The following is a 20,529-nucleotide window of genomic DNA, read 5'->3' as shown; positions in this document are numbered from 1 at the left end:
GAAACAATCATTTAATGAATTTGTTTGTCGCACATTTAGTTTGGCTTGCAATGCGCATGTATTGTACGTTAATTAAATAGCGGCCTGTAAATAATCGAATTATTTGGCTGGTGCAAACTTTGATTTTTTTTACTGTTTATTTTTTGCTAGTGAGCAGAAGATATATGGCAAAATGAGAATTTCTCAAAGTTGATGTTTTGTTTGTTTGTTTTTGCCAGCCATGCGTAATATTGACGGATAAAAATGTTGGATGGGAATTTTCACAGCATTTTTTCTTCAACTCTTTATAATAATCGATTTAATGTTTATGCGCATTGCATCACTAAAATTAAATTTTTGCTCACTTGCTTTATTGTTATTGATATTATTGTCATGATTCGATCCTATATGAACGTGTATCTCAAGGCTGTAGCCGAAAATAAGATACGCCCCTTGGGAAGCGCCTGCTGTCAATCCTGAAATATTTTCAAAAGACAAGCGTCCAGCTTTGCGCAACTTTGCCGCTGAGCTCCACACGTGCGCGTGGAATGCGAAAGTCAAGCCAAATGAGTTAAACATATTGCCCGTTTAGGATAATATGATTTTGTTTGCCATTAAGTTCACCGAATTTATTTGGCGTAATTCAGTCTACTTCGTCTCTGATAAGGTCAAAGTTGTGTGGGAAAATGCTGCCCCACTTGTATCGAAACTCGCGTTTTTTAATAGAAGAAATGTGCCCACCCATTGCTCAAAAAACCAAGGACACTTGGAGAATTGTTACACCTGTTTGCAGACAACAAAGGATACAAGGGTAGTACTGGAAGAGGTTAGCACACTCGTGACTAAACTTGCGCCTGTCGTTGTGCAATTAACTGAAGACGCAAAGGCAACAGTAAAAAAGGTGACGCTGGTTGTAATAAAGAGCAGCAAAGTGGCATGGCAGGAAGCGGTTAAAGTTGCCGGTCAATGCCAGAAGGCCAGGGGCCAATGGAGAACATTTTGCATATTATAAACAATATTTCATTAAATAATACTATATCAAAATTGCAAAAAAAATACTTGCCACGAAAACAAAGTAAAATTGATTTTCTATTGCACATGTTTACGTTTGAATAAAATTTTTAAATATGAAAATGCTGTTCACGCCCGCTTATCGACTGCATTATCTCTCTGAATGAGTTCGGACTGGCTACTTAATAACGATTCATTATCGGCTGAGGGAGGGTAGTACTGAACAACGGGCTGACTTCCATGACCATTTTTCCAGTCCCGGGCTCAATGAAATTCTGCATTCCACGGAAATTGCCCATGTAGTCCACAACGTCCGCGAGTACGTTTTTCTGGTTAATCGAGTGGTTATAAACAAAAGCGCGAGCATTAGCACAGTCTCACCAAACAATATTCCCAAGTTTTGGCCGAGGCTCGGGTGTGCGCCGCTTATAATATATCTAGCTAGCATTCCGCCCTGGTAAAACGGCACAGCTTGAAACCACTTGTAGAATGACGAGCAAAGGCGGAATCAATTGCTCCGGCCAAAACACTGGGCGTGACGGTCAGAACAGTCGGGAACGCAATTAATGCTGGCGGAATCAAGACTATCAGGTTCATGGCCCACAGTCCCGTAGGTATAAGCGTAATTGCGTAGCACATCCACAGACTGAAAAACCTGCCTCCGGTAATGGGCAGCCCCAGTGGCACGGTATCGTACGTAGGGCCCTTGTATGCGAGGAACGCCAGGGCGCCGTACAGGAGTACAAGATACTGTGCATGCAAATGAGACCGACAATAATCAAGTAGATGTGCGAGTGCTTGACAGTCTTGTATACAGTAAATATGTTGAACTTAAGCGTCAGCACCAACTCGATAACGCCAGTAAACATTGCAAACATGCCCATGGGAACCATCGTTATCGCCAACATGGAGTCGAACGGCGCCAGCTTTTCTGTAGTCCAGCCGATCGGTCTAAGCAAGGCCTGGGTGTTTGTAGCGTTGCTGCGGTTGCCGCTCGCCTGCTGATACTTGCTCACCTGTTGGACCGCGACTTGCTTTGCGACCTTGTCAATTATTTGTGACATAGCCGGCTGAATTAACAGGGGCTGGGCCACTGGATGGTGACCGCTCTGAACCAGCAATGTTATCGCTGCCGAAGCGTCGTAGTCAGCACCAGTCTGCAGGGCATTGGCAAGGCTGGCACTCAAACCCTTGTTAATGACAACAACGCCCCAGGCGTCCTTGATCGTGTAATCCCGAGCCTGCTCGATATTTGCAATGTCTGTTTTCAGCCGCCATGTTGGCAAGCTCTTTGTGTGCGGCATGGCCATGAGTGCGTCGCTGATTGCTGGCCTGTTGGTCCCTCGTCAAAATTGACCAAATCAATGGTTAAGCGGTGTGCGTACTCGCTTCTCTTGTACGTGGCGCCAAAATAGAGGGATAGCGCTGCCCATGTGACAACGCACATGAGAACCAGGATTTTCGCGTGAATGCCCATGATCTCCTTGGCTGTGCTCCAAATGGACGGGTCTGTGAAACCCACTCGGCCTTTGTCTTTGATGGGATCGTGCCTCCAGTATGCCTTCATCTGATGGTGATATGTGTATTTATTGTGCAGAAAAACTAGTGTTGTGTAAAGGAAATAATACGAAAATGCATAAAAGAGTGTAAATATATTAAATATGTTTGAAAAGAAAAGACGAGGCAATGTTGACAAAGTTGGAAATGTTGTATTACAACGCACGACTGCTTGGGTTCTGCAATGATACTCAATTGTTTTTGTTGTGCTCAACATTTTCTAAATATGTTGCCGAAACATCTTCCCAATTACTAGCACACCTTGTTGGCGTTTGGGCGTCAATCCAGAACTATCCGAGAAATTGGCCGACATGAATAGAGGAAAAATGGTCGCCAAATTTTATTGGCGGTAGACCGAGTTCAGCATATTTTTAAAAAAAATATACTTTTCCAAAACATCAGGATAGCCAAACATTTCCCTTTTCGGTCACTCGGAGCAATTCGATTATCCGATGGGGATGTTATTTGAAATGTCGCAAATTGGCATGTGATTGGACTGGCTGGTTTGAACAAAATAAAAGTGGCATAAGTGACATGCATTGCTAATCAGATGATTAAATCAGAATCCGCATACGCACCACACAACGTATACACGTAATGGCGTGCACTTTTTTTGCTGGAAATTTTTGGCCTGGATGACGTTGTCAGGCTTGAGGCGTGTGTCAATTTCTATGCTCCATTTATTATATATTTTTTGGGCATCTTTAATTTCAAGGCATTTTTATTACACTTTTATATTTTTCTACTTGTTATAACTGAATATGGACTCGATTACCATTACGCTTCCTCACACCGTCCAGCGGCCCACCGAAATGCCCAGCCACGGGCCGACAACACGCATTAGGTATAGCAATCGGAAAATCGATCAGCGACAGCGGGCAATTGAGTAAACACAAATTCACAAATTCACAAATTCACGCAATCGGAGCCTTCGCTAATCATTTATGTACTGCTTTTCATGTTTTCTTTTAATAGCCAGCCCATGGTAACCGGAACATCGGTCGTCGCGTTCAAGTACAAGGACGGTATTATGATGGCGGCGGACTGTCTGGCGTCGTATGGCAGCATGGCACGGTTCCGCGACGAGAATCGGCTGATGCCGGTGGGCAACTCAACACTCCTGGGCATGACCGGCGACACGGGCGACTTCCAGCACATGAAGCACACGCTGGAGGACCTGCTGACGCGGGAGTATGATATGGATGACGGACAGAACCTGGGCACTCGCTCGATCTACCGGTGCATCAGCAACATGATGTATGGCCGGCGCACCAAGGTTGACCCACTGTGGAACTCGTACGTAGTTGGCGGCATTGATAACGGCGAGAAGGTGCTGGGATTTGTGGACTACTATGGTACCACGTACCAGGCGGCGACTATCGCCACTGGGTTCGGCGGCCACCTGGCGCAGCCCATTTTGCGCAAGTACGTTGAGGGCCGTGAGGATGAGATTACTGAGGAGGAGGCGATCAAGATTCTGGACGATTGCATGCGGGTGCTGTACTACCGCGATGCCAGGTCGTTCAACAAGCTCAGACGCGCCAAGGTCACTGCTGCGGGCGTCGAGATCTCAGAGCCGTACGCGCTGGAGACCAACTGGGACTTTGCCGAGTTCATTGTTGGATACGGCTCATAAAGCACGCGCATTCCGTCGCAGGCTGGGCACACATTTTTCAATTATAAATAAATAAAAGCCATCAAACCAAATCATGCCCAATCGATAAAAAAAGATTGCTGAGGCCTTTCGTTTTTTCTTCTGTTTCCAATATTCTTAATCTCTTTTTTGTTTTTTATTTTTTAATTCGCTATATTCTTCCTGTCAAAATAATTCACCCACCCATTCAAAACGCACGCACACAAAATGGCATCGATTGCTGAAGAAATTGTCGAAAACGACGACACGAAGAGTGTAGTCAACCTCGGGCGCACGGGTGTGTACCTCTCGGCCATCGAGGGCGACGTGCGTACGCTGATGCGCACGTTCCAGCGCCTACAAGCGTACGACATTGTGTCCTTTTGCGAAGTATGGAAGGCGCTGAATTTTTCCCTGATCCATTTTGTCGCAACAGAAAAAAACTCGCGACAGAACTTTATGCGCACAGCATACCGGCTGATTCTCGGCCACTTCCAGGCCGACGCAATTCTGGAGATCCGCATTGGCGTGATCTATGCCCTGTACCTGATGTACTTTACACAGCCCGTGAACTTCCCCAATATTGGGATCCGGGTGCCCATGGATATTTGGATTCAGCTGACCAAGCTGTACCAGTACTGCAACGAGGCCGAGATCCGCGATGTCGTCTATGTGTTTGATCGGCTAATGGGCGACGGTGCCTTTGAGCTGGTGGCGTGGCTGGACGAAAACGAGGGTGTGTTGCGGCTGGACGGCGACGAGGATGGTGTCAGCGCCAAGGTTGCGTCGCGGCTAGCACAGGTCGAGCACGAAGTGATGGGATCCGCACAGGGAAACCTCGGCGACCTGGCGGGCAGCAAGCGGCAGATTGAGCTGGCCGAAACGTACCGCACAAATAAGCGGCGGCTGGTCAACACACGGCTGGTCGAGCAGGCGACGCGCGAATTCTACGCGACAGAGTTTGGCACGAATTCAACCCCGACGACGATCTTCCGGGTGCTGTGCCGCTGGATATTTCTGACCAGGACACAGCGTGGGCGGCTGCCATTTTTGAGCGCGCCCGCGAGTATCAGCGTCAGAGAGCGGAGCGTGTGGGCGCTGTGGCAGAAGACGATGGCAGCTTGAGGTTGATGGCAGATTACTCCGAGTCGCGTAATCTGGGCAATGTGTCGTCGCTTGCGGCTGGCCAGCACCGCCGCATAGATCTGGGAGGTATTGACTATGGAAACAGGAACAATGAGGTCGTGTCTACGCCCATTAGAGCCATTTATAGGGCTGATCAGATGCACAAGATGCGGTCGCAGCGGCCTGAGCTCTGGCCATAGGCGCACAGTTCGAGGGTTTGAAGACATTACGGGAGGAGGGAAAGGCGCTGTTTTAGGGCGAGAAAAAAGGGTGCTAATTTTTTTTTAAAATGTCGCGTTTTTTTTCTTTTCGAAAATCTTTTTTATTTATTTATTTTAGACAGCCCGCGTCTTGCCACCTGTCTCTTTTTTCTTTTTAATTTGGCTCTCAATCGGAATCGCTATTCTTATTTATTTCACTTTTATATTTCTCATTGTTTGCTTTAAAACGAAACATTCGCACCCAAGACAGCAAGCAGGAGGAAACCGCGTCGACATTTGATATAAACCAGTTTAAATTCCAAAAAATGGCGCCAGGCGGATCTGTACCTAGCCGCGCTCGCCGCGGCGGAGGTCCTTTCAGAGCAAAGCTCGCGCGGAAAACGATTCCACACAGCCAGTCGTCCACCAACACACCAGAAAAGCGCTCAACCAGACGCCCCACCCGAGGCGGCAAAACAACACCTCGGCTCTCCACGGCTGCGCGAAGCACTGCAGTGGCCTCGCCCAGCCGGCAAAAACGCAAGGTGCCCAGTGGCATCAACGCGCTTCGGGAGATCCGCATGTTCCAGAAGACAACCAACCTGCTTATTTCCAAGCTGCCGTTTGCGCGTGTCGTGAGGGAGATTGCGCAGGATTTTGTGAGCGACTATACGCATAGCGAGACGCCCGCTGGGTTGCGCTGGCAGTCGTCGGCGATTTTGGCGCTGCAGGAGGCGTCGGAAGCCTTTTTGGTCCATTTGTTCGAGGATGCTAACTTGTGCGCGCTGCACGCGAAGCGGGTTACTATTATGCAGAGGGATATCCAGCTGGCGCGCCGTATAAGAGGTCAGTGGGGCGGGCTGGGCTAAATCTTGCCTTTGTTCCTGTACGCAGGTCCCAAGCTCAAACACATTTTCCATTTCCTTTTTATAATTACGCTAAATTTTTTTACTTGTTGTTACATACAAAACTATTATGCTGGGGGGAGCTTTTCAGTTTCATTCTTGGATCTGCATATTGAATTTCTTGAGGAACTGGTGTTGACCTGCAGCAGCTTGCACATCGTTCGGGGTCACCGACAGCCTTTTCGATTTGTGTTAGAATACCAATGGCTGCTGCATTCTGTAGGGGATCGTTGGCCCGCTGGGCAATGGCCTGTCCGGCTGCGCACATCTTCATGGCCTGGTCGTATTGTCCCGTAGACAGGACCAATGTGCCAAGCAAGCACAGCGTCCACCCTTGCAAAGCCGTGTCAGCCACCTCCGTGCAAGTGCGCAGACATGCAAGTAAATGGGTTTTGGCCTTGACAGGCTCCAAGGACTCGAGGCCCTGCAGAAACTCGAGCATCGAGCGGCGCACCGCCTCGTGGGGCTCTAAAGAACCACAATCATTGATGAGCAGCTTGATAATGTCGTGGGCGCGCTCTCTCGAGTCGTCTGTGTTAGCTAACACATGCATAAGAGCCTGGTTGACCTGAGCAACGAAGCGCAGGTCCTGAGAGTCACTGGCAGCTACACACGTATAGGCGTCTTTGGCCTGACCAAAATCACCCATGCGGTGTCTGTACATCGCCCACCTCAGTGCAATAGCGTCCCGGCTTTGGTGCCAAAATACATTGGCTTCCGGCCCCTGACCCTCGGCAGCAGCACCATGATCTGGTCCAGCGCCAACTTGGCCTCAGAAAGCTGCAAAGTCACCAGCGCCTTGTCGACAACATGCAACAGTACAAGAAGCTTGGTTGTCTTCAATTGGTAGCTAAACCCGTCGGTCTCTCCCCGCTTAATGCCCTCCAACGCGAGGCGCAGGAACCCGGTCGCTTCTCGTGTGCGTTGTCGCCGCGCGTTGCGTGCGCTGACACTAGCATCACCCACGCGTGCGCCTCGTAGTAGCTCCATCCGCGGACACGCAGAACAGAGCCATAGCGAGTGCCCGAGATAACAAATGAAGATCCTCCGTCGGAAACGCACTTTTTGGTCAGCGCCTTGGCAAACAGCGCCTGCCATTCCTTCAGGCACTGGCGTGCGCTGTCGCAGGCCTCTTGCGCCCCCTGGTGGTGACCCAACATAGCACTGCCAGCCGCCTGCAGTGACCAAAACCGAGCCCTCACCTGCGGCAATGCGACCAGAGCGGAATCAAACATTGGTGCGGCAAGGTCTTTGGCCAAGGCAAATGCGTCTGCCCAGCTGCGCTCCTGTATGAGTAGCCCGAGCAGCTGCACGCCAACCACGGCTTCGCTGGCCCTATCGCTCCCCTGTTGTGCCTGCTTGAGCGACTGCTGCAGAACCTCAAGCGCACTGCGGACGTTGTTGCTAGCCACATATAGGTGCGCTAGCTCGAGTGCAAAGTAGTGCACCCAGTGATATAGTGATCTCTGTTGGGCGTCAACAGCCGCAGACTTGAGCTTCTGCTCTGCCCACCTGTGCTCGCCGCGACGCAAGAATAGACGGCAGTGCGTAGCAATAATGGCGTACCTTGTGTCGACATATGCATCGGCCTTGGGGACCACCATGATCGCCCGCACCAGCTGAGCCTCCTCCTCGTTGTCCTCTTCCCCCTGCTCCTGGTTGCCGCTCGATTCGCTGCACCACTGGCCCAGCGCCTGTGCTATCCGCAACCGCGTTTTGGCCTCGACATCGGGTCCAAGCATCATCGCTGGAGAGCCAGACTTGGATGGTCCTCGGGACGACGAGCACAACCGAAGAACGCTGTATAGACAGGACACCCCGGCTACTACGCTGCTCTGCCAGTCGTCGGAATCATGCGCGTTTTGCAGTTTACCATTGCAGCCGCTGCTGCGTGCACCCGCTGTTGGGCCTGTCGAAAGTGCGACTCGGCTAGTGCCCACAAAATCTTGTGTGTGTTGTCGTCGGCCATTCTGGCTGAAACTGGTACTGAAAATGCGCAATAAATCCTGCCGCTGCCTGTGTGCTTTCTGCTGGCATTTTTGTGTTAATATGTGTGCTGATATTGTTTCTGGAGAAGCAAGAGGTGAAGAATAATGCATGGCATCCACGGCTCTGTCGCCACTCGCGCATTCACCATTTGCGCCCATCAAAGGCGCGTATACTTGCTGCGCATTGATTTTTCGACTGCACATCTGCTGATTCGCTCGATACATTTGGCCACAATCAACAGAGCCAGAACCGGGGCTCGCAGGGTGAGCAAAATCTGGCTGCGGCTGTAGCGACAATGGCGACCCAGCAGCAGTCCAGAACTGGGTATTGTATATTGTCTCCCTGCTGTTGCTAACTGTGTTGGATATAGAAACTGTAGCTTGTGAATGATGCTGCGTTGCTGCTGATAATGCTGTTATTGTTTCCCGAAGTGCATGTTGAGAACCGTTCTGATGGGCCATTATTGGAGCACTTCCGTTGAGCGCGACCTTTGGCTGGCGGCGAGCAGACAAGGCACTCGGGAATGTGCGTCCCACGTACAGACTCCCTCCTGCTGCTGTTGGGTAGCTATGTTATTGTCATTGTTGTTTGGAGGTGACATTTCATTAGAAAATATTATAAGTGAGCGAAGTAAAAATGAGAATTCAAACAGAAAATGAGAGAAAAGTTTTTGTGGCATTCTTCACCAAATGACTTTGTCGCAGCTAAAGGCTGGTGTAAATTATTAATTAATCTATCAGATTTTTCCAAGAACCACTACTAGGGTTTGTTGGTATCCTGCACCACAAAGCACGCACTACTAGCCTCTCGGAATCATTAATCCACATCCATCTGATCAGATGGATGTGGCTGTATCAGCTTTAACAAATAACACCACTATTTTCACCTGAATGATCAAGCAACATAAATTAACGGTTTTCACTTGATTCATTCATGTTGACCGAGTGCAAACCGGACTGCCTTGGATCGTGTGCGGCGGTGTTTCCGTTAATCGTTACATTTGGCCGCAAGTAATCGTAGTAAACTCGATATTAGCAATGGTCTACTCTGTTAAAATAGCACGCGTAGAGCAATAATGCGCGCAAAGCAAAGTCCTGCGAATATCGAAATTGTTCTGTAGCTTACTGTAGCTCACCTGTTCCAATAGGCAAAAGTGGTTGGTTGGCATTATCCTGCAAATGTTTAAAAATGTTGTTAGTGTCGTTACTGCTTATATATATTTTTTGGTGGGCGTTGGTAATTTGTATCATATATACATCCAACTGTTACCCGGTGTTTGTCTTTTTATACAAACTTGTGCGTGTTCATTTTTGTAGTATCATTATTTGCTTTTTGTTTGGTTTTTTTGTACACACAACCTTTCACCATTAAATGTCTTCCACTGTCATTAGCAGCGCCAGCACTGAAACCATGAGTGGGAGTATACATGCGATTTGTGCCAGGGGAATACTGACTACGACCACATTATCCCGCCTTTAAAATTTTGACAAGTGTGCTGTGTCCCCAGCTCAACCGACTGTTTCAAAAAAATTGTTTTTATTAGTAAGTAGATAGGCATGTTCTTTTTTGTATATAAAGGTTAAATAAGAAACAATAATTCAAACGTTATACCCAAACGGCGCAAACAGAATGTCATTTGTAGGCCCCCATAAAGCATATCGATTGATGTTAAGCAGCTGCCTACCGCGAGTGTTTCTCGCGGGTGAACGCAACAAATCACGGCATTTTATTATAACTTTTCCGCTTTAACATATCTATTTTAAATTATTTTAAAATGGGCGTGTACACAAAGGCCTTTGTTGTTTTGTTCGGCGGCCTGCTTGGTGGATCAGTCGGCTTTTATTACCAGGCCAAGGAGGATAAGAAGCTGGGAGAACTACGCAAGATCAAGTTGGAGGAGATGCGCCGATTGAATCAGGAGGCTGACGTGCAGGCAGATAAAGCGAAATCATCAAATTAGATCATTGACAGGCACGGTCAATTTTTGGACGGATAAACGCAAAACGGTCTTTGTAAACTTATTAAAATACCCCCCAGTCCGGGATTTTTGACAGTAGCCTGTGATTGAGTCATTTTTATCTTGCTTTTCCCAAAAATCGCTCACATTTGTCGTTTGTTATGACCAGCATCGGTGGCACCATCGGATGAGGGACTGGCTGCAAAGAAAAGTAAACGTATTTTTTCGATTTATAAGCGAGATGCAACCGCAACCAACCTCACGCTTTCCTTTTCTTTAGCAAAACAATATTTTCCGTTTTTTATATTATAACAACTCAAATACAAATTCACTCATAATTAAAATGGTTAAGGCAATTGCAGTTCTTAAGGGCGACGAGGGTGTCCAGGGTGTCGTTACTCTGACCCAGGCCAGCGAGACTTCCCCCATCAAGGTCCACGCCTCCATCTCGGGTCTGGCGGCGGCAAGCACGGTTTCCACGTGCACGAGTTCGGAGATAACACCAACGGATGCACCTCCGCAGGTCCCCACTTCAACCCCTTCAAAAAGACTCACGGCGCCCCGATGCTGAGGAGCGTCATGTCGGCGATTTGGGCAACGTTGTGGCGTCAGCCGAGGGCAAGGTCGATGCGGTCATCGAGGACTCGAAGGTCACCCTGTTCGGCCCCTACAGCGTCATTGGCCGCACAATTGTTGTGCACGCCGATGAGGACGATCTGGGCTTGGGCGGCCATGAGCTGTCGGCCACCACTGGTAACGCGGCGGTCGTCAGGCATGCGGCGTCATTGGAATCGCCAACTAGGCTTTTATTTTCATTATACTTTCGAATAGTATTGTGTCCACTCGAATACCTTTTTCTTTTAGCTACGAACGCCATGGTTGGCTGTTTGGCGATATGTGTGGATTCAATGGAGTATTTGTGACCAATTTACAACTCGGGCCAATACCGTCTTATTGTTTGGATCATTAACATTAACTTTTATACTTCGTGTATCTTTTACCCTGATGGCCCAAATAACATCTCGGTTTATTATCGATATACTCTAGGCCCACTGCAATATGACAGTGTAAGTTGCGTAATTGTTTGCTTGTTTTGTTGTTGACAAAGTCAACATTAAGATAATTTTTTACATTTTTTATTTTTGTCGCACAAGAATACATGCATACATTCCAAGGAGTTTATGTTGAAACCCCAACTTTAATTGGATTAATAGGCTACTTCTAAGCCCATTCAATTTTTAAATTTAAATTATAGCTGCACCATTTTTATTTTATTCTGTATTACCAAAAGTATATTTTATTTTTTTAGCAATTAAAACACATTTTTCATAATTTTACTATTATTGTCATAATCACCACTCACAATAAGGCCAACATCATCAAGTCAATGGCTCACAGCGGCTTCACCCCTACATAAATTAGCAACAGAATACATGTCAAGCCTAGCACGATTAGAATGTATCTTATTCGGAATTCCATCTACAGCAAAAGACCCAAAGGAGGTCGTCCTACGATTTTGACCAAGGATGATGTCATATCCATTCAAAGATATGTCCATAAAAGGGACAGAATCGACATTGCCACACTTACCAAAAAGCTGTCAGAGGAAAAAGGGGGTCAACTAAGTAGGCAGACTGTTTAGAGATATCTTGCTCACATTCAACATCACGCTTGTTTTGTGAGGCAAAAACCATTTGTCACCAAAAATAACCAAAAGATGTGGTACAGATGGGCGAAAAAACACGCGGAGTGGACCGAATCCGATTGGGAGCAGGTTCTTTGGACAGATGAGTCCAAACTTAAGTGTTTCAATATTAGACATGGGAGGTATGTTATCAAGGGAGACAGCGACAAGATGGAAACTAAATATATCCAGCCTACTATGAAATATGATGGTAGATCTTTGATGGTGTGGGGTCTTTCCACGCTAATGGGCCAATTCCCTTGGTTTGTATTGGAGTAATATGAGCAGCGCCGTGCACGTTCAAATACTGGACAGAAATTTGGTGCCCGCTTTGAAGAGTGTCAATTCTCCAAATGGTGCCAATGCTATCTTCCAGCAGGACAATACCCTAAGCACACAGCCTGTGGGACTTGTAACTGGCTACAAAATCACGATGTCAACATCTTGACATGGTCATCACAATCTCCCGATCTCAATCATATTGAAAATATTTGGGCTCTGCTGAAAACTCATTTTGCAACTATGACAGTCATCCGAAAAACATCGATGATCTATTCGAGGGAGCAAAGACATATTGGGCAAATATTTCAGCTACTACTATATAAATTTAGCATATACAATGCCCAAGCGCATAAGAGCAAACATACAAAAGGTCTATTATATACAAAACATCTATTATAATTTTAATGATTTTATAAATAATTTTTAATTTTTAATACATTTCCATTTAAAAAGCTATTCTCCCTCCACAAGCAACTTGTAACCATCTTATATAAATATTATAAGAAAGTAAATATTTATATTTCCAATGATAATTTTAGCAAGCGAATGTTGGCAATTTGGTTTATGTATAAATTAAAAAGATAAAATGAAGATAATATGCAGTGTTGTTTGCGCCCTATATATAAAGAGCAATCTAAAAAAGCCACGTGATAAAAATAATTATGTGGTTGGGCAGTGGGGGGGCAGCCTTAATCGACGTTGATTTGCGTGTATGATTAGGCGGATGGGAGGCTACAGAGAAATAGAGAAATGTATAAAGAAATGGTGCGATGTTATTAAATGTAGTAGGAAACATTATGAAATTATTGTACAATGGGGTTTTTTCCTGAAAAATCATGCTGGTAAGCTTGTGTATATGCAGCAAATATTTTTATTCCCAAGTCATGCAGAGTTGGTTGCATCGGAAATTGTTGTTTTCCTATCACCACTCCATTTTTTCATATTCACTTCTAGTTCCTTTCATTTTATTTTATTTTCATTAAATATTGCCTTTTCCTTTATTGTTTCAATTACTTCAGTACGCTCAATTTACAAGATTTTTTTTGAAATTATTTTATCGATAACCATATATACTTATACAGGTAAAAAAATACTACAATATCAAACAAGTGCTTTAACATACAAGTATGCTGGGCATATAAATCTAGCCCAAATAAACTAAAAGAACAGAGCTTCAAAAACATACATAAAATTGCTCAACCATTAGTTTTCCAATTTGTGATATTCTTTTCTCTTTATTAAATTTTAGTCATTCCTGAAACCCCGCATGGTCCTGGCAGAGTGCACTAGCATTCCGTGGGACAACCCTGGATCAAAGGTGATTTTGACCCCTGCTTCCGCGCCTGTTTGTCGAAAGACTGGTTCCAGGAGGTATAACAGCTGTTTCAATTTCTGTTAGTTTTTATTTTCTGTGCTACCGCCTATCCTGTCAAAGGCGCACTGGAATTTCCAAAATTCGTTCTGACTATTCGTCGCTGCTTGGCAATCAAGCAACACCACATGCATGCCGCAGCAATTGCAGCACGGGTATGGCGCCACAGTTTACGGAAACCGCCAAAATTCTAGCCAAAGCTTTGACAGCGACGGGGCGAAGATGACATCGATTTGGCTGAGAGTGATGGTTTGCTAAGCTATGAGCTGCCCGCCGAGCAGACAATTGGTGGCGCATATTTTATTCGGAACCAGAGTCGCCCAAGACCATCAATCTGCGATATGCTGCTGGTTATCCTTATGCTTGCCCAGGTACCGCTGGGGCATTTGCTTTCCAATTACGACAATACTGCCAGCAGGCTGTCAGCCTACGAAATGGCTTTGTGGCTGTGGGCGGCAATTCTCTGTGTCTACCTTCTGTGCCGTTCAAACACTAGCACACCGTCGCCATTGCCGCATCTGCGTCTTGTCTTTCTTGCCGGCGTGTTTGTCGACTTTTTCAAGGTGCGGTCTGCCCTGCTGGCTTACTCGCAGGTAAGATCGAGAGCTTTCCACCATTGAATTGCAATGGCCAGCATTGTCACTGTGTTATTTTTGGCCAGCTTCATGCAGCAGAGGCGCCGGCAGGTCGTCTTTAAACGCACCTGTTGGAGAGTCGGCACACATCCGCCGGCGCCCGAGGCACAGCGTCGATATCGCAGCAGCTGTTTTTTCGTGGATGACCCAATGATCTGGCTGGGATATAAGCGGCCATTGGAACCCAAGGACGTCTACGACCTAATGCCTGAAGATCACTCGATGCGCGTGTGTGCCAAGTGGCAGCGCGAATCTGAGACTATGTGCGCAAACATGGAAGCGATAAGCGGGGCATGACATACCGCTGTTTTGGTTCTTCCGTTATCAGCTGGCGCTGCAGTGCGTGTGGACGCTTGTATTCACTGTGTTTATTTTTACTGGGCCGTTTTTGCTGAAGCGCATCCTGGCGTACATGGAGGATCAGACATATACACTAGAGAGCAGGTGTTCTGGTGTGTTGCAGGTCTACTGTTAGGAGGCACTGTTTCTACCGTGTGTCAGAGCCAGGCGCTGTGGATCGGGCGTAAGATCGGGCTCTAGATAAAGGCCATTGTCATTGGCGAGGTGTACAAGAAGAGCCGCGGCGCCGAGACGCCGCCAGCGAGGACGATGCCCCGGCAAAGGATAGTGAGGGTGAAAAAACAGTGGCAAAGACGCAGAAAACAGAGCGAGTCGACGTCAACGGGAAAAATTACCAACCTCATGGCTGTTGACGCCAACAAGATTTCAGAGGCGTCATCATATTTACATTTCCTTACCAGTTGCCGGCCGAGATTGTAATCACGGTTTTGATGCTGTACCAGCTCCTGGGCTTGGCCTCCATTGCCGGGGTGTGCACGATTTTGCTCACAATACCGACCCAGTGGTGTATTGTCAGTTTTTGGACAGTAATCCAGACCCAACTAATGAAAATAAGTGACAAGCGTATGAGCATGATCAACGAGATTCTGCAGGGCGTGGGCATCATCAAGTTTTTTGCCTGGGAGCCACAGTTTGAAAAGCAGGTTGCTGCGATTCGCAGTGGTAAACTCGGCGTGCTGCGCAAGCGCTACTTGTTGCTGACAGTTTATATTGTATTCATTGCTGTTGTGCCAGTCTTTATCACACTGACCACATTCGTCGTGTACACAAAGGTCATGGACAAGCAGCTTACAGCGTCAATAGCTTTTACTGCGCTGGCACTGTTCAAGACACTTCGTGAGCCGATGGACCAGCTTCCAAATTTTTTCTTTTGTCTGCAGGCCAAAGTTTCGGTTGATCGTGTGTCCAAGTTTTTGTTCGAAGAGGAGACGTCGAAATACGAGCGAGCAAGTCAACACGGCAGGCGCATAATGGTATTGTGAGCAGTGGGCAGGGTGCCAGCTACGCCCAGATTGTGAGCGCGACTGATATTGGCTTTATCGATGCGTCGTTTAGCTGGAAGTCGGCCGCATCTGCATCTGCATCTGCATCTGCAGATTGACTTGACAAACCCAACTGTTCTGCAGCCGCTGCTGAGTTCCAATCCAGAGGCAAGCGCAAGCAATGAACTCGCGGGTGGCGTACAGAGTGCCAGCAACGGCGTGTTTGAGCTGCGCGACCTTACAGTCAGTTTCCCTGTGGGCAAGCTGAGCATCATTGCTGGGCCCACCGGATGCGGCAAGACGTCTCTTCTGATGGCGCTCCTGGGAGAGATGCGGCTGACCGCCGGCCGGCTAATGGTTCCAGGGGCCGCGTTCAGCGCGCGCGACGCTTGGCGAAAATACGTCTAATCCCTTTAGTTTGCAGGAGTCTGTCGCGTACGTGGCCCAGCAGGCGTGGCTGCTAAACGACACAATCCGCGGCAACATTACGTTTGGTCTTCCATACGACGAGCAACGCTACTGTGAGGTTGTGCACATGTGCGCTCTAACAAGGGACTTTGAAATCATTGATGCCGGCGACATGACAGAGATCGGCGAGCGCGGCGTGGCGTTGTCAGGCGGCCAGAAGCAGCGCATATGCTTGGCTCGCGCTGTGTACTCGCCCGCGCCACATCATCATGGACGACTGCTTGTCTGCGGTCGACGCGCACACTGCAAAGCACCTGTACGACAACTGCCTGATGGCGCCGCTTATGTCGAGCGCACGCGCATTCTGGTTACGCATGCCATCGGCCTGGCAATCAAGAGCGCAGCGATGGTGGTGGTCATGCAGGATGGCCGCATTGCTGCGGCGGGGATGCCGCTCGAGGTTCTGCATAGCGGAAAGCTCAGCAAGGAAACGTTGCGCGAGGCCGATGAGAAGCAGCAAAACACGGCAACGCACGCAGAGGCCCGGTCAGAGAACAAGGGCAAGGCGACAGACACGAGCGAATTGCCACTGCCGAGGCTGTTGGAGATACAATTGGCAAGCGGTTTGACGGCGCTTGCAGAAACAGCAGCACTAATGCCAATGTAAAGGCAAATGCCGCGCCGCAGGATGCAAACACCAAAAGGGAAAACTTAAAACTGATGAGGGTTGGTCCCGTGGTCATGTCCAGTGGCGGGTGTATCTGGCCTATATCAGGGCTAGTGGTGGATTAATGTTTTGGGCGGTTTTGACTGCGCTGCTCATGCTGACGCAGGGTCTGCTGGTCGCTCAGGACTGGTGGCTGCGCGAGTGGGCCTCATCATACGGAAAGCCCAGCCGACAAGCAATCAATTGATTGAAACCCAACAATCCGGATCGAAAATGGAAAGGATAGAGACAGCGGCAGAGTCGATCTAGCGCACTTTATTGGTGGGTATGTTGCAATTGCGCTGGCAAGTTTGTTTCTCATTTTGGGCCGCTCGCTGTTGCATTTTTGGGGATCACTCAAGGCTCACGGACTCTGCACGAAGCGCTGTTGCGCACCATTCTGCGCGCGCCTGTGCGGTTCTTTGACATTACGCCTGTTGGCCGCCTGATCAACCGGTTTTCAAAGGATATAGAGTCGATTGACCAGTCGCTGATCTCGTCGCTGGCAATTTTCCTGGCCGAGATTATTGCATCCCTGGCGATTCTCATCGTCATTGCGGTCATCACGCCGGCATTTACGTTGGGTGCTATTGTATTGCTATCATCTACTGGATCATTGGTGTCTGTACCTGGCAACATCATGCGAGATCAAGCGTTTCGAGAGCGTGACAAAGTCTCCTATTTACTCTCAGTTTGACGAGACTATCAATGGCGTGTCGACTATTCACGCATATGGTCAAGAGTCGCGTTTTGCATGGCAAACTACACCAAGGTCGACGACAACAACCGGCATTTTATTTACATGTGGGGTGCCAGTCGCTGGCTCAGTATTCGCGTTGATCTTGCCGGTGCTCTTGTTTGTTTATGGCTGGGCTGCTCGCATTTATCACCATGGATCGCATGGACGCTGGGCTTGCCGGACTGTCGCTTTCGTATGCACTTAATTTTACCGACCACATAATGACACTCGTATGGTATTACTCTGCCAGCGAGATAAACTTGAACTCGGTCGAGCGAGTTATCGAGTACTTGAATATTGAGCCCGAAGCGCCAGTCACTATTCCTGACGCGTGCCTCCTGTTGAGTGGCCGACCGACGGGCGTATTAGTGTCGATAACCTGGAGCTCAAGTACGACGAAAACCAGTCACCTGTATTCGCGGGATATCGTTTGAGGTGCAGCCGCGTGAAAAGATAGGCATTGTTGGGCGCACAGGTGCTGGCAAGACCACACTGACTCTGGCCATGTTTAGATTTATGGAGGCCAGCGCAGGTCGGATCATGGTGGATGGAATTGACATATCGCAGGTTGGTGTGGGCGACTTGCGCTCACGGCTGACCATCATCCCGCAAGACCCTGTTTTGTTTACAGGCACTATCCGCAGCAACCTGGATCCGTTTAATGAGCACGGTGATGACAAGCTGTGGCTGGCACTGCGTCGTGCACACCTGCTCGGCGACGAGGATGAATTTCGAGCAGAAAATTGGTCGACAGCAATAAGGATATCTTATTAGGCCACACAAGCATATTTGGAGAGTTGGCCACAGCTGATAGCGCAACTGTTAAAATCAGCAGCAGCAGTAATAACATAGTGCAACAAAATACAGTGACGCTTGGCCATACAATCACTGACTTGGACATGGCAGTCACCGAGAATGGATCCAATTTCTCGCAGGGCCAGCGGCAGCTGATTGCGCTAGCGCGCGCTCTGGTCAAGCACACTCGCGTCATTATCCTGGACGAGGCCACTGCATCTGTCGACTTTGACACAGACACCCGTATTCAGACCACCATCCGCAACGAATTCGCAGACTCGACATTGCTATGCATTGCCCACAGACTGCGCACGATTGTTGATTACGACAAGATGCTGGTGCTTGATCAGGGCAAAATTATGGAGTACGACACGCCGTACAACCTGCTGTCAAAGAGCGAGGGACTTTTCAAGCACATGTGTCTAAAGTCTGGCGAGTACGACTACTTGTTCTCGGCGGCCAGCGCAAGCATCACAGTGGTACTAACGAGACGATTTTGTCGGCGTAGGTAAAACCTATTTGTTGCTTTTATTTTGCTATTAACATGCCAAATAATTTTTTACTATAAATAGAGCTTTATTTATAAAAATTTTTTTAATAATGTGGTTTAGTTGCAAGGATGATGTCTGGTAGCTACATATAGAGCCAGACCTTTAATATCTACAAAAAGTGTATCATTTGTATCGTTAAAAATATAATTAATAAGTGGAAGCGCTTCTTCCTTACTTTTAGAAGCATTTTTTTTCGTGTTTATTATTGCCTTAACTTGATCAATATATTTAAAAATTGAATTGCTCAGGCATTTACTGAAATTATTTTCTATCAAAAATTCATTTACAGATGATTTGAAATCTTTAATGGTAATGTTAATTGGAAGTATTTTAGAATATCTTTCAAAGTCCATATTTTCGGGCTTACGGAATCTGAGATAATACGTGGGATACTCATTTTTTTGGACGTTGGCATAGAGGCTCCGCATTTTTTTTTCAAATATATCGGGGGTATCTTGAACAAAAAAAATAAGTATACAAATATATGATAGTAAAAATATATATTTAATAAGATGAAATGTAGTTTTTCGTGTATTGGACATTCTATCGCTTATATATATTGTCTGCGTTTTCTATTTTTCTTTCATTTTCTTTTCTTTTATTTACTTTTCATTCTTTTTTCTTTTTATTGTAGCTTTTAAAGAAACCTTATTTTTTGGGGGTAAAAAAAACTAATTTTATATTCTTTGATTATTTTAAAGATTATTGTGTAAAATAAAAAAGCATTGGTTCTTTTTAGATATTATTGTTAGTTTTGAGTAGAACTGATGGATATTATTAATTTAAAAGCAAGACGATATGGAGGTCAAAAATGGGTATTATTTGAATCCAAATAAGGATATATTATGTGCTGAGTTGTAAATAATAAACAAGTTATTGGTTCTGAAATGACCCTGTTCGGGGATACTCCCCTCTCCCTTCCCTTCCCTTTTTAATCCTCTGGCTCAGGCTTACAAAACCAATAAGTGGTGAACAATGGATATTTAATCAAAGATTCATATTAACATTATTATAAAAAAATCAGCATCTTCTCACCATATATATATATATATATGTTTTTTTGTTTTTTTTTCATTTTTCTCTAAAAAAGTTTTAATAACAAAATGAAAGGTTCGCTTGAAGGACCCAAATATGCACTCGGGTACCTAGCCCAACAGCAAGCATCAGAACTCCTCAACAATACATTATCGCCATCAAAGGATAGCATTGGAGTGGGTGTAGATATCGAGTTAATCCAAGACATCAACATTAACAACCCCACATTTATCGAGCGCAATTTCACCACGGCAGAACAAACTTATTGCTGGTCAAGACCCAATGCACATGCGAGCTTCGCCGGTAAATGGTGTGCGAAAGAGGCGGTGATTAAGGCAGTGTCTTCGTTACATCCGGATTGGGAAAAAGTTTGGGTGAGAGGGTCGGCTGCTCCCCTGGTGGATGTGGAGATTTCAATGGGGGTCAGTGGGGCGCCAAAGGCTGTGCTAAATGGGGAGGTGGCGGAGGCCGCAGAGAAGGCTGGCGTAAGCGAGATTAAGGTGTCGATCAGCCACATTGATGCGTTTGCTATTGCTACAGCAATAGCGAAATAAGACAAGAATATATAGAAAATGCAACTTTTTAAAATTCAAATAAAATAATACTATGTCTACACGTTGAGT

General features: G+C 46.8%; 11 protein-coding genes across 11 annotated transcripts; 8 read left to right on the top strand and 3 right to left on the bottom strand.

Annotated features, from left to right (window-relative positions):
* Nucleotides 1-1,055: 1,055 nt before the first annotated feature.
* BX661DRAFT_183800 (uncharacterized protein) lies at nucleotides 1,056-2,785 on the bottom strand. The gene is given in 6 exon segments (XM_051536318.1): nucleotides 1,056-1,225; nucleotides 1,314-1,471; nucleotides 1,519-1,740; nucleotides 1,764-2,322; nucleotides 2,376-2,726; nucleotides 2,739-2,785. 6 exon segments carry the CDS (start codon nucleotides 2,762-2,764, stop codon nucleotides 1,120-1,122), a joined length of 1,422 nt encoding a protein of 473 aa, XP_051390987.1. The 5' UTR covers nucleotides 2,765-2,785; the 3' UTR covers nucleotides 1,056-1,119.
* A 446-nt stretch (nucleotides 2,786-3,231) lies between these two features.
* On the top strand, nucleotides 3,232-4,254 carry BX661DRAFT_183798 (nucleophile aminohydrolase). The gene is made up of 2 exons (XM_051536317.1): nucleotides 3,232-3,391; nucleotides 3,523-4,254. Exons 1-2 carry the CDS (start codon nucleotides 3,309-3,311, stop codon nucleotides 4,181-4,183), a joined length of 744 nt encoding a protein of 247 aa, XP_051390986.1. The 5' UTR covers nucleotides 3,232-3,308; the 3' UTR covers nucleotides 4,184-4,254.
* A 32-nt stretch (nucleotides 4,255-4,286) lies between these two features.
* BX661DRAFT_183797 (small nuclear RNA activating complex, subunit SNAP43-domain-containing protein) lies at nucleotides 4,287-5,691 on the top strand. The gene is made up of 2 exons (XM_051536316.1): nucleotides 4,287-5,064; nucleotides 5,139-5,691. The coding sequence occupies exons 1-2, from the start codon at nucleotides 4,409-4,411 to the stop codon at nucleotides 5,503-5,505; spliced, it is 1,023 nt and encodes a 340-aa protein (XP_051390985.1). The 5' UTR covers nucleotides 4,287-4,408; the 3' UTR covers nucleotides 5,506-5,691.
* BX661DRAFT_183796 (histone-fold-containing protein) lies at nucleotides 5,692-6,506 on the top strand. Its single transcript, XM_051536315.1, has one exon. It carries the CDS (start codon nucleotides 5,832-5,834, stop codon nucleotides 6,372-6,374), a length of 543 nt encoding a protein of 180 aa, XP_051390984.1. The 5' UTR covers nucleotides 5,692-5,831; the 3' UTR covers nucleotides 6,375-6,506.
* Nucleotides 6,414-7,161, bottom strand: BX661DRAFT_32525 (uncharacterized protein). The gene has a single exon (XM_051539079.1). It carries the CDS (start codon nucleotides 7,072-7,074, stop codon nucleotides 6,454-6,456), a length of 621 nt encoding a protein of 206 aa, XP_051390983.1. The 5' UTR covers nucleotides 7,075-7,161; the 3' UTR covers nucleotides 6,414-6,453.
* On the bottom strand, nucleotides 7,162-9,074 carry BX661DRAFT_32524 (uncharacterized protein). The gene has a single exon (XM_051539078.1). It carries the CDS (start codon nucleotides 8,858-8,860, stop codon nucleotides 7,250-7,252), a length of 1,611 nt encoding a protein of 536 aa, XP_051390982.1. The 5' UTR covers nucleotides 8,861-9,074; the 3' UTR covers nucleotides 7,162-7,249.
* A 1,580-nt stretch (nucleotides 9,075-10,654) lies between these two features.
* Nucleotides 10,655-11,581, top strand: BX661DRAFT_183793 (superoxide dismutase; the record flags this gene model as incomplete). The annotated part of the gene is made up of 3 exons (XM_051536314.1): nucleotides 10,655-10,808; nucleotides 10,906-11,109; nucleotides 11,571-11,581. Exons 1-3 carry the CDS (start codon nucleotides 10,700-10,702, stop codon nucleotides 11,579-11,581), a joined length of 324 nt encoding a protein of 107 aa, XP_051390981.1. The 5' UTR covers nucleotides 10,655-10,699.
* Nucleotides 11,582-14,964: 3,383 nt separating this feature from the next.
* On the top strand, nucleotides 14,965-15,940 carry BX661DRAFT_32508 (uncharacterized protein). The gene has a single exon (XM_051539077.1). It carries the CDS (start codon nucleotides 15,121-15,123, stop codon nucleotides 15,670-15,672), a length of 552 nt encoding a protein of 183 aa, XP_051390980.1. The 5' UTR covers nucleotides 14,965-15,120; the 3' UTR covers nucleotides 15,673-15,940.
* Nucleotides 15,941-16,002: 62 nt separating this feature from the next.
* Nucleotides 16,003-17,239, top strand: BX661DRAFT_210205 (P-loop containing nucleoside triphosphate hydrolase protein; the record flags this gene model as incomplete). The annotated part of the gene is made up of 3 exons (XM_051538713.1): nucleotides 16,003-16,043; nucleotides 16,090-16,326; nucleotides 17,097-17,239. The coding sequence occupies 3 exons, from the start codon at nucleotides 16,003-16,005 to the stop codon at nucleotides 17,233-17,235; spliced, it is 417 nt and encodes a 138-aa protein (XP_051390979.1). The 3' UTR covers nucleotides 17,236-17,239.
* A 411-nt stretch (nucleotides 17,240-17,650) lies between these two features.
* BX661DRAFT_210204 (P-loop containing nucleoside triphosphate hydrolase protein) lies at nucleotides 17,651-18,832 on the top strand (the record flags this gene model as incomplete). Its single annotated transcript, XM_051538712.1, has 4 exons — nucleotides 17,651-17,839; nucleotides 17,872-17,937; nucleotides 17,967-18,225; nucleotides 18,393-18,832. The coding sequence occupies 4 exons, from the start codon at nucleotides 17,651-17,653 to the stop codon at nucleotides 18,830-18,832; spliced, it is 954 nt and encodes a 317-aa protein (XP_051390978.1).
* Nucleotides 18,833-19,927: 1,095 nt separating this feature from the next.
* BX661DRAFT_183790 (4'-phosphopantetheinyl transferase superfamily) lies at nucleotides 19,928-20,506 on the top strand. Its single transcript, XM_051536313.1, has one exon. The coding sequence runs from the start codon at nucleotides 19,975-19,977 to the stop codon at nucleotides 20,458-20,460; it is 486 nt and encodes a 161-aa protein (XP_051390977.1). The 5' UTR covers nucleotides 19,928-19,974; the 3' UTR covers nucleotides 20,461-20,506.
* The last annotated feature ends 23 nt before the right edge of the window (nucleotides 20,507-20,529 follow it).

The sequence above is a fragment of the Kickxella alabastrina genome, assembly GCF_025024165.1.
Source record: "Kickxella alabastrina strain RSA 675 chromosome Unknown BX661scaffold_14, whole genome shotgun sequence".
Lineage (NCBI taxonomy): Eukaryota > Fungi > Kickxellomycota > Kickxellomycetes > Kickxellales > Kickxellaceae > Kickxella > Kickxella alabastrina.
Note: the sequence above shows the minus strand (reverse complement) of the source record. Positions and strands in the feature narration are given on the sequence as shown.

Excerpts from the sequence above, each read along its gene's own strand:
- BX661DRAFT_183800 (XM_051536318.1), bottom strand. The coding sequence starts at position 2,764 with ATGTTGAGCACAACAAAAACAATTGA. Across the intron at positions 2,323-2,375 it reads GCCACGTACAAGAGAAGCGA|GCCAGCAATCAGCGACGCAC; the intron begins GTACGCACACCG and ends AGGGACCAACAG. Across the intron at positions 1,472-1,518 it reads TTCTGACCGTCACGCCCAGT|TGGTTTCAAGCTGTGCCGTT; the intron begins GTTTTGGCCGGA and ends TCATTCTACAAG.
- BX661DRAFT_183798 (XM_051536317.1), top strand. The coding sequence starts at position 3,309 with ATGGACTCGATTACCATTACGCTTCCTCACACCGTCCAGCGGCCCACC. Across the intron at positions 3,392-3,522 it reads GGGCCGACAACACGCATTAG|CCAGCCCATGGTAACCGGAA; the intron begins GTATAGCAATCG and ends TTCTTTTAATAG.
- BX661DRAFT_183797 (XM_051536316.1), top strand. The coding sequence starts at position 4,409 with ATGGCATCGATTGCTGAAGAAATTGTCGAAAACGACGACACGAAGAGT. Across the intron at positions 5,065-5,138 it reads CAGATTGAGCTGGCCGAAAC|AGTTTGGCACGAATTCAACC; the intron begins GTACCGCACAAA and ends TCTACGCGACAG.
- BX661DRAFT_183796 (XM_051536315.1), top strand. The coding sequence starts at position 5,832 with ATGGCGCCAGGCGGATCTGTACCTAGCCGCGCTCGCCGCGGCGGAGGT.
- BX661DRAFT_32525 (XM_051539079.1), bottom strand. The coding sequence starts at position 7,074 with ATGTACAGACACCGCATGGGTGATTTTGGTCAGGCCAAAGACGCCTAT.
- BX661DRAFT_32524 (XM_051539078.1), bottom strand. The coding sequence starts at position 8,860 with ATGGCCCATCAGAACGGTTCTCAACATGCACTTCGGGAAACAATAACA.
- BX661DRAFT_32508 (XM_051539077.1), top strand. The coding sequence starts at position 15,121 with ATGCTGTACCAGCTCCTGGGCTTGGCCTCCATTGCCGGGGTGTGCACG.
- BX661DRAFT_183790 (XM_051536313.1), top strand. The coding sequence starts at position 19,975 with ATGAAAGGTTCGCTTGAAGGACCCAAATATGCACTCGGGTACCTAGCC.